The sequence below is a fragment of the Apium graveolens genome, chromosome 8, assembly GCF_009905375.1.
Source record: "Apium graveolens cultivar Ventura chromosome 8, ASM990537v1, whole genome shotgun sequence".
NCBI classification, from domain to species: domain Eukaryota; kingdom Viridiplantae; phylum Streptophyta; class Magnoliopsida; order Apiales; family Apiaceae; genus Apium; species Apium graveolens.
The window spans coordinates 241,546,206-241,557,669 of record NC_133654.1 but is presented as its reverse complement, the minus strand read 5'-3'; the positions used below and the strand labels follow the sequence as shown (position 1 = coordinate 241,557,669).

Below are 11,464 nucleotides of genomic sequence, written 5' to 3'. Positions count from 1 at the left end.
TTGCTGGGAAGGGTAGAAGTTGCGGATATGAACAACACTGGTCGGAGGTTCGACCCCTCCTTCTAGCGCCAATGATAATCCCAATTCACCCTGGGGTATTCTCCTTGCTGGACTCGGTCTCAAGCTCCGTTTGGACAGAAATGACGGCGGCGTGCGGTGCAGCTGTAAGGTGGGAACCTACAAAACAGAACCGGAGGGGGGTGGCGTCCCCGCGACACCTCCGACGTGAGAATGAAAAAGGGTTTTAAGGAGAAAAGGGGCAAAACGGGAATTATGCAAGTGTTTGTGTGGTGTGTACGTGTGTGTATGTAAGTAAAATGTGAGAGAGATTGTAACCTGTAACCTTCCTTTTGTCCTGCCTTTTATAGGCCTTCTACTAGTGTTTAGGGGTTTGTACTTTTTAATCTGGACTGTAGGTGTGCATTTTGGACTGTAGGGCATGTGGACCCCTGGGATGCGTCAGAGTACTATCGAATCCAGACCGTAGGAATGTTCTGGATCCGGGGTATCTAGACGGTGGTGATGTTGCCACGCGTCCTGGGCTCTTCAAGGTTAAAGTTAAGTACTTCCTGGGTTCTTCTTATTGGACCCTGAGCCTCTATTATTGGAACTGTATTAATATAGGCTATCAGTTATTATCGGGGGCAGGTTATCACAAAAACAAAAACTCGAGATTTCAAATTTGCAATCAAAATGATCATGTATTCCTCTCAAATGCGGAGGTTAATTCATGATTTGGTTTTATGATCCCTTAACCATGTTTTAATGCTCATTCTAATGTAAACAAACAAATAAATAAGTGATAAGGATGTGCAGCTAGGATATACAAATTATCTGCCCCTAAAAAAATTCAAACAAAAATAATTTCACCATCAAACAAGGACAGGATAATATATACTACACAATATACTCCAAGTATCTAATTTTGTGTATAACATTGACTTAACACTTATCTCGATAACTAACAATGGCGACGAACCTAGAAGAGCTACAAGTACCAATCTACTCTAAACTCGACCCGGTCTACGGAACCGGATCACAACTAGAAGAAGCAGAGCTCCGGTTCAACACTCTCAACTCTAAATTCACCGATTTTTTCGGTTCATCTCCTGATTTATACGCTCGATCGCCCGGTCGAGTCAATTTGATCGGCGAACACATTGATTACGAAGGCTACTCGGTGTTACCTATGGCTATTCGACAAGATACTATTATCGCTATTCGAAAACACGATGTTAGTGAACCGGAGAAGCTTATTCGGATAGCGAATGTTAATGATAAGTATGAAATGTGCACTTATCCTGCTGATCCTACTCAGGTATATGTAGTGTATTTGCTCTTGAGTTTGAGTTTTGATTGATTACTAATTTAATTAATCGCGATGATCGGAGTTTAGTTAGTGGTGATTAATGTGAAATGTGTACTTACAGTGATGTTTCGACTTAGGTAGAATGATAAATTGTGCATTTTATGCATATGTAGTGTATGCACTCCGGAGTTTGACTTTTAATTGCTTAATTTTACTGAGCTAACTTAATTTGATTAATCACAGTGAGCGGGGAGTTTAGTTGGTGGTGATTTATGTGAAATGTGAAGTTATTCTGCTGTTTAAAATGTGGAAGTAAAAATGTGAGTTTGACTTTTGATTGCTTTATATACTGAGCTGAATTAATTTAACAAATCGCAGTGATCGAGTTTAGTTAGTAGTGATTAATATGAATTGTGCACTTATTCTGCTATTTGGACTCAGGTATACGGTAGAACAAAAACATGTATTGTTTATGTATATAGTGTTTATACTCTTGAGATTGACTTTTGATTGATTACTTTACAGAGCTAACTAAAAGTAATTAATCGTGGTGATTGGAGTTTAGTAAGTAGCGACTAGCGATAGATATTAAACGTGCACTTAATTTTGTTGTTCCAGGCCTGGTATAGCGATACCGATAAAATGTATCATTATATGTATGTTATGTGTGTGTTGTTTATGTTGTGTTGTGCGCTGGTGTTTTTTGAGTTATGATTGCTTAATTGACTAAGCAGAAGTTATGAGAAAGTGAATGTAACTTATTTTAATTGATTGTGGTGATCGGAGTTTCATTAGTGTGCTTTGTGGACTTGTGTATGGCTATTGAGTTAAGGTATGTATTTGTTGTTTGATTGACTGGGCAGGAGCAACGAAAAACTAATATCTAACTTGATTTAAATAGTTACGGTGATGTAAAGAGAGAATGCGTCTTTGTGTGTGTACACTTAGGTTGAAGAAGTAGATGTGTTCTTAGTTTTATTTATGACTTGTGTTGACGTTTGAGTACGGATCTGTTGACTAAGCAGGACCTAGAGGCTAGGATAAAGTAATAGCAAATTCATCTAAATTAATTGCAGTGCATTCATAGGGCTTAGTTGGTATCTGTGCTGATCAGTATTACTTTTTGTATGCAGGAGATCGATTTAAAAAATCATAGATGGGGACACTACTTCATTTGTGGGTAAGAACCTGTATCTATTTGTTTTGCTGCCATGCTAAGTGTTAATGCTATGTAACTGAAATTCATCGACGCTATTAAAGTTTGTTTAAGGCTAGATGATGTGAAATTCAAGTTTTAAGTGATAATATATATAATAAGAATGTTATTAGGATTAACTTTGCCATTTTCCCTTCTTTTTCTTAATAAGCATGCAGATAATACTGCTTAAACTGAAAAGAATTAAAAATTAAAAACGCTTCGGATGCGGGGGTAAAATTGTTGTTGAGTCGAGCAGTCGCTTTTGTAAGAGCGACTTGAACTCTCTGACTGAGATTTTGTGTGTATTTCGGGAGACTGGTAGTCGACTGGTCGACTCGGTTGACTAGTCAGGTCGACTAGAAGACCCAGTCGGTCGACTGGTTCAGAAATTCGAAAAAGCCCAACCCAGTTGCAATAAAAGTTTGTAAAAAAACCTATTATACTAAAAACAAAAGCCCAGTAGCACTTAAACTCTGTAACTTTGTTATTGTTTGTTTTTGTATACACACAGTCAAACACCCAAACTCACACAGTCACACTCTCACAGTAGCACTAAACATGTATCTATATACACACTTACATAGTGGCTGTTAACTTATTTATGCACTTACACTAAATTTTTTACTTATTTATATCTCTATATTTATAACACCTATAATTTAATACCTTGTCGACTAGTCTACGACTAGTCTCGACTAGTCACGACTCGACTTGTCGGATACCCCGGTCGACTCGGCTCGACTCACCGACGTAACAACCATGGGGGTAATAGAGTTTTATGAAAATTTGTTTCGGTGTTGAACTCTGTGTCTATTTCGTAATCATTTGCCTGCTGCAGTCTAGCACCAGTGCTGGTTAGTTGCATTTTGAAGACTAAAATATTTGTATTCTTTTTTGAATCAAGGAGTTGTTAATACTTTAACTTAGATGTCCTTTAACAATTAACACTGATTTGCATTCTGGTAACCAAAATATTTTTATTTACTTTTTTGACTCAAGAAAGTTGAAGAGATATCGCTAAAAAAATGGTTGATAATCCCTTGAATTTAGATGTCCACTCTAACACTGAATATTGAAAGATAAACAAATCTCAGAAGAAAAATAAGAAAGCAGGGTTTTGTTATGTCCTGATTTTTGCACACACATGCCTGCACAAGTATTTTAAGTTACAACTACACTTTTCCTTTTTTGTCAAAGCTGCTTATACCTTCGTGCAGGTATAAGGGATATTACGAGTATGCTAAATTAAAGGGACTGGAAGTTGGTCCACTAGTAGGACTTGATATTTTAGTTGATGGGACAGTTCCAACGGGTATATTTCTGAACTTCTACTACATGATTTGCATGTCATGGTATCCTTCTAGGTGATGTGTAAAATTTGTTATGCTGTTGTGTAATCAGTGCCTCATTGACAGGATCTGGATTGTCGAGCTCTGCAGCATTTGTTTGCTCTTCTACAATTGCTATAATGGCAGCCTCTGATGTTAGCTTGGCAAAGGTATTGTACTTGCCTATCAACAGAGATACTTTTTCTCTGGCAATCCTGCTGGTTTATACATGAATATTATAGAGTTTAGACCGTTGAATCATTGGACACTACTTCCACAGATAGGTTCCTGTCATGTTCACAATTTGCATAAGACTTTTTCTTTTGCAACTTCCATATAATACTTCAATATGGATATATCTATGCATATATCTCCAGCTAGTCAGTTTTATAAGTGAAACCAGTTTCCAAATAAAATTAATTCAATTTTGGATCTTATATGTTTATCAAAATTTGGAGGGTAACATTTTCTTTGCTCTAGTACCTTCCCATCCTCATATAACAAGTGACAAAGTGGAACTATAAATATTTCTCGCTAGGATGAAAAATATCATGATTTTGGTTTTATACATCCATGCTTATGCTTCTTTTCTACTTTGACTTGGGAATGTAAATTTGTTAACAATTAAAACCGCGTGCTTGGTTAAATTTCGTATTACGTTCTTTTTGGAATATACCTTGTGAAAATAGATCAGCTCAGAAGATGAAGAGATAGACTTAACATATATTTATAGACTTAACAAGGAAGATTGTAGGTACCTAAACAATCTTTAAAGGGAATATTTAGTTATCCTGGTCCTTAGTACCTATCATTTTTTGGTCTCTCCTCTGTGTTTCTGCTGTTAATTTATCTCCCTGCATCTACTATAGCATCTATGTAGATAATGGTAGTAATAGTGTAAGTCGGAATATTCTAATATATGATGTTGAATTAACAATATACCACTGGAAAATTTTAAGTTGTAACTTTTTCCTATTTCTTTTTTCTACGCTTTTTTTTTACAGAAAGAACTTGCTCAACTTACTTGTGATTGTGAGCGACACATTGGGACACAATCTGGTGGTATGGATCAGGTAATTTAACTACTAATGCGGTAGCTGCTATTTTTTTTTGCTAAATAGCTAATAGTTCCTGATTCCCTGTGTCTACATTCTTATTTTCCCACCTAATGTGATACTTTAGATTTAACTTGTATGTATTAGCATTCTGCTACCTTCTATATTTTGTGGGAAGATATTAATTATTTGTTTTCTTGTTAATGCATAGAAACCTTGATGACTGTAAACTATTTAGTCAACTTTGTTGTACAATCTCATAATTATGCTAGGCATTTACGATTACTTATCTGCCTTGCTCAATCACTGATTTATGAATATCAATATGTATTATTGATCACCTAGTGCTAAAGTATTTAGATGGAATCAATTTACATCAGTCCCTCTTGGAATGCAGAACTTTGATTCCCCTCCCCTCCTTGAAGTTTACTTTATCTGCTTTTTTAATAGATCTGTAACTGGATCATACAAAATGGCTTCTGTGCTGCACTATAGATTTTAAAGTCATACATGCCAATCCTTTCTGCAGGTAAACATATAATATTTGATTAACCGTTCATGCCATTGTTTACAGAATTTTAGCATTACCAGGGGGGGTTCTTAAGCCATTGCCCTTCGTTATGTTACTGCACTTGGGCAAGTTTAACACTTCTCATTAGCAGCTAAAATTGTAGTTATGGAGGGTGCATAATGTAATTATGTTTTTTTTACTTCTATACATCTTCAATCTCCTTATTGGGGTACTTAATGGTGAGTACTTAAGTGGTTAGGGTACTATATGGTGAGTACTTGAGTGGTTGGTACTTTTTTTTGCAACAGGCTATTTCCGTCATGGCCAGAGCTGGTTTTGCAGAGCTAATTGATTTCAACCCTATACGCGCAACTGATGTGCAGCTTCCAGCTGGCGGGTCTTTTGTGATAGCTCATTCTTTAGCTGAGTCCCAGAAAGCAGTCACGGCTGCTACAAATTACAATAATCGGGTCGTTGAATGCCGACTGGCAGCCGTAAGTTTGATCTTAATACTCTATTATTTATATCCCTTCATAAAATAAAAATTAATCCGCTCCTCCAATTTCCGTCATTGAGAGTTTTTGATCTGTGCCTGCTTCTACTCCCATGGCCATCACAAATATGCATATTTTGGAATTGGGCTTAAATCTGGATGTGCTGAACTTAAATTAGTAGGTTTCAAATGAGCATTAATGTTAAAAAAGTATCCTCGGGTTCAAAACGATATTTTGTATGCTTTATTCTTTAACAATGTATTCCTTGTTTGATGATTTTTAATTTATGAATCCATTGATGCTGCTTATCTGGTTTCTTATGCTGCTTTCGTGTTCATCTATGTACGTCACTATGTCAGACTTTATGTACCTGAGCTCCTGCGTAAAGGAGAGAAAAATAATAACTGCAAATCGAGTTTAATTTGGTCAAATTTGATTTTGTACAAACCATTGATTTTTAATGTATTTGCAGATTGTTCTTGCTATTAAGCTTGGACAAAAACCTCAAGAAGCAATATCTGAAGTTAAAACTCTTTCTGATGTTGAAAGGCTATGTGTCGCATTTGCAGAGAGCCGAGGGTCTAATGATGCTGGTATTGCTGTCCAGGTAATTTCATCCGTATAATCTCATACAAGCATTTCTATTATTTTTTCCATTTTTTAATTATGCTTTGTCTAGTAATTGGATGATATGTTGGCTTTACACTTATTTATTACATCTCTTCAGAATCGTTCTTCCTTGTAAGAAACAATTTTTTCGACCCACACGATCAACTTATAACAGTCCCTGTGCTTGACAGGAGTTATTAAATGAAGAACCATATACATCCGGAGATATTGAAAGTATTATTGGTGAAAATCTACATGTGGTTTTTGCAAATTCTCCATCTTCTTTGGATGTGATTAAAGCAGCCAGGCACTTCAAGCTATTCCAGGTAAGTTATCTGAGCAGGCCTCTATGTATGTGCGAATCAGATAATGATTCTAGCTTTTAGATGTTTCATTTTTCTAGGTATACTTTTGTTTATAAATTAGTTACATTTACTTGAAGTTTCCTAGTAATGTTGAAGTAAAAGTTACGAGTTACTATATATCTGTTACCTGTCCTGTTCCATATCCTAATGAATATTGACCACATTACCAGAGAGCCTCTCATGTGTACTCAGAAGCCAAGCGTGTATATAATTTCAAAAATGCAGTCTCGTCGGATGCAAGGTTGGTAATACTCCTCCACATCAGCATGTTATATGGTTTTGCTTTTTTAGGTTATGTCTTGCTGCTTAAATCCTAAATATAGTACCTTATCCGAGTAAAAATGCTACCAGCTCCAACACTTGAATGCAATTACGCAATTAGCTAAGATCACTTTGTAAATTTCCTCGTTTTATGTTGTAGAGCTTTTCAAAATCATGAAATTGTATTTAACAAAATGATCTGGTTGTTCATCTTTTGTTTTATTACATACTTTTCTCCCTGTTCTGTTGTCATCAGTTGTAGACTTCTAGTTGTGGCATCTTGATAGAGGCTTTTGAACAATCTAATCATTAAATAGTTTTCCTTTTATTTAAAAGAAAATACTGGCATTCAATTCGATTTTCACTAGGTTAAGGTAATAATTTTTACATCCCTTACCCATGACGAAGGGCATGGGTTCAACTCCTCACTCTCCCTCCTTGTACAAATATATTGAATTTATCCGAGAAAAGTTAAAACTTAAAATATATTGCGCATGGCTTTGATGTTGAATGATGATATACTATACAACTAAGATATTGTAAATATCAGCTCTAACAATTAGTATTTAACCGTCAAACTTCTAATTAAACTACGTTTCTGTTATTGTAGTGAAGAAGACAAGCTGAAAAAGCTTGGGGACCTTATGAATGATAGTCACTATAGTTGTAGTGTGCTGTATGAATGCAGGTACGTTTTGCATAAAAATATTCCATCATATGAAATTGCTCTCATTCAGAAAAGGCTCATCTACTACTGAGCTTGCGAGACACTTTCGTACTAGCATGCAGGTTGATTTTTTGTCTTTTTCTTAAATTCATATTGATGACTTAGTATTGAATATGTATGTTAGTTGTCCGGAGTTGGAAGAACTTGTAGAGGTTTGTAGAGATAATGGCGCTTTTGGGGCAAGGCTAACTGGGGCTGGATGGGGTGGTTGTGCTGTAGCTTTAGTGAAAGAAAGCATTGTCCCACAGTTTATCCTCAACTTGAAGGTAAGTACCTAGATATTTCAGTTGAAATTTTTGCTGGAGTGAATGCTGCAATCCTTTAGCCAAAGCAAATGGTTAGCCTTTTCTTTGTTAACACAGTTTAACGTGCTTTTAATTTATTTGTTCTAGGAACAATTTTTTAAATCAAGGATTGACAAAGGAGTGATCAACAAAACTGATCTCGGTCTCTATGTTTTTGCTTCTAAGCCATCTAGTGGTGCTGCTATTTTTAAGTTCTAGATATTTTAATTGCGTCTGGATTGTAATTCATACTATGTGTATATTCAGCTACATGTTCTTAATGGGCTTTTGCCTTTTAGGCCATTTGTATATCACTTATTGTGAGCCCAGTGGCTGTGAAACTGTCGGCAGCCATTTTTAATAGTACATTTGTTTTTCTTCGTTTAAATATTCAAAACAACAAGATTCAGCTAGCATTATAACAACACTTTGTATTTGTTTAAACCCAGCACTAGCGGATTAAGTAATCTAAATTATTAATATATGCAAAGGCAAAAGTACTTTTAGTTCATGGAGTCTATTTAAAGGAAATTCAGAACTTATTTTTTATGTTTTGGTAATTGGTTGAGAATATATTTTGTCAGCACGAAAATCTCATTTCCATTTACGGTTAATTATCAAATAGGTCAATTATTATGTTTCAATATATTAAATGAGTTGCCATGAAATTTTTGGTCTCATTTAAATTATTCATTAGATTACATGTTTCATTTTGTTAAATAACTGAAAAAATGTTGATGAAAAAAAATAAACTGACATTCTGATGGTTAGTTATGTCTTGTTGGAGTTTCTTTGAGACATACCTGCATGTATATATGCTTTTCATCGGAGTTTTTAGGGTTATTTATATCTAAAAATATTTATTTTAATGAATATACTCGCCGATAACATGGGTTCAAGGATTATCACATTCAGGTAAATAATACGTCAACCACTTAACAAAAAACGTTTATTTCAATGTTGACTTTCAAAAAATTTAACAACATGATACGATTGAATTAAATGAAATTAAAAATTTCACGGAAACTATGTAATATATTAAAACGTAATAAATGAACCATATAATAACTAATTCTTTTCATTTAACTGAATACCTATTCCCTATAACACTTATTTTCATATAGTTCATTTCATTTTTAATTATATTCCTGATATTTATCATCAAAAGTCCTTAAGAAACAATAATACAGGTTACGGGTTGAAGCAGTGTTCTTGATCTTGATTGAAAATGAACTATAAAAAAAAGAGATCAAAATGAGTTGCAGTTAGGATAGTAGTTGTAAGGGCCTCGCTAGTTTTTCCTCCTTTATAGCATGCTATGAAACTGGTCCACTTTTGTTCTCAAATTTATGTTTTCGATCTTTGATGTATCTTTGCTAGGGACCAACATTTCAATAATTGTAACACGAAGATTTGTCTAATTCTGAGATCAAATAATATTTAAAACCACGTGCAATTGTTTGTACAAGTAACTATTTTCGGTAGAGCTCGGAAATGAACTGCTCTTCTAAACTGTATATTTTTTATAAATAAATTCACAAATATGCAGAGAAGAATCCTTACTCTCTGGGAGGCAAGAGCTCTAACCACTGCACCAATAAAATTTCATAAATCATATTAACATTAATTTAGTATAAAAAATTGATTTGGTAGTCATTTTTGTTTTTTTGCGATCATGGTTTCGACCCTCGGCCGGCACTACGTTTTCTGAACCATTTTATTTGGAACTATGACCAAAAGGGTTAATATACAACTTTTGCATTAAAAGATTAATGAAATAGAGTTTTGTTCTTGCGATGCCGATGAACTCGAGAACCGTTAAATGAACCAGGCTCCCACTACAAAAAGGATACACACTTTTACTATTTGATTCATGTGAAATACGGATGTATCTGTCACCTCATTTGTGCGGGCACCTGTTTTTTCCTACTTTAAAATAGTAATTGTTTCATTTATTTTGATACTAATTTTTTTAAATCCTTTTTACATGTGAATTTTAAACCCCATTTTTTGTTAAAAAGCCAAGAAATTCCTTCGAATTAATCAGTTACTACTGACTTTTCTTTGATCATGTTATTAACAAGGGTTGTGTAAGCCATTTAAATAAGTTAATGCGTTTTTTTTGACAAATATGATGTAAAATAATTAAATATCCGTTTTAATAAATTTTCAGGATGAATCTGCGCTATTCGCCCGTGCTTAAAGTATTGTTTGTTGTAATTTACTGTGAAATAGATATTTATCATAAATTTATGGAAATAGAAACTATATAAAAACCACATTAATAATAAATTTTGATAGACACTATATACGCCAACTATAAAAACAGGGGCACATGTATATCGTTTGTAAAGATCATTGTTGTCGTCACCGCTGTTACCTAACTAGGTCCCATCATTCTTGGAATTTTAGTAAAATTTATATATGTAAATACATATTTTGGAAAATCAAATCATGGTCTTCTCAACTTTTCTCCATGTTTGGACTATGGTCCAAGTATATTTTTTTTGACAAAATATAATAACAATTAGAATATTATTTCTTGAAAAGTGATAAGCTAAAGGACAAGAGTAAGTGCTGGCCTGAGAAATTTTAAAATAATTAATTTATGAATTAAAATAAATAAGTGACTTTTAATTGATAAGTAGATGAATACTTATAAGTTATATAAGTGTTTGAATTATTTTACTTATAAATTAGAATTTTTTTATTTAAATAAAACTAAATAAATAATTTTTAAATAAAATTATCTTAATTCATGAATTTTAGATTAGATTGATATTTAAAAACATATTTATTAAAATAAAGTTAATAAAAAACAGAAAAATCAAAATAAATTAAGAAAAATTACGTCGTTACTAACATTCAACTTATAAATTATAGATTCAATTTATAAATTGTGTCGACAAACACTCGTCATCGATACTTATAATTAGAAACAAACATGCCCTAAATTAAACAGCCAAAATAGGGGTTGGGATGTTGGCCGTTTCATAATATGTATATTATAAATTGCTAGATAACCCTTTTCTAAGGTTTTGTATCCATATTTTGGCTCAATATAATTTTTAACTTTAATTTGACCCAGTAGACTATCCATTTTTAGGTTTGATATCCATATTATGTTTATAAAAGATTCATATATTTATTATGACCCATTTTAATTATAGAAACGTTGCAATACAATTATAGATATAAATTGTGTTACTTATGATAAGTTTTTAATACAAATTCAAATTTTGACAGATTTATTTATAGAAATAATCTCATAAAATATATAACAGAAAAATAACTTATGTAACGAAAGTAGTTTTTAAATAAAT

At 33.5% G+C, this 11,464-nt stretch overlaps 1 protein-coding gene across 1 annotated transcript; it reads left to right on the top strand.

The window, feature by feature from the left end:
* The first annotated feature begins 911 nt into the window (after positions 1-911).
* LOC141677580 (galactokinase-like) lies at positions 912-8,544 on the top strand. The gene is made up of 12 exons (XM_074483576.1): positions 912-1,318; positions 2,443-2,489; positions 3,725-3,819; positions 3,923-4,005; positions 4,840-4,908; positions 5,710-5,895; positions 6,368-6,502; positions 6,696-6,830; positions 7,040-7,110; positions 7,741-7,818; positions 7,982-8,123; positions 8,250-8,544. The coding sequence occupies exons 1-12, from the start codon at positions 968-970 to the stop codon at positions 8,358-8,360; spliced, it is 1,503 nt and encodes a 500-aa protein (XP_074339677.1). The 5' UTR covers positions 912-967; the 3' UTR covers positions 8,361-8,544.
* Positions 8,545-11,464: the final 2,920 nt, after the last annotated feature.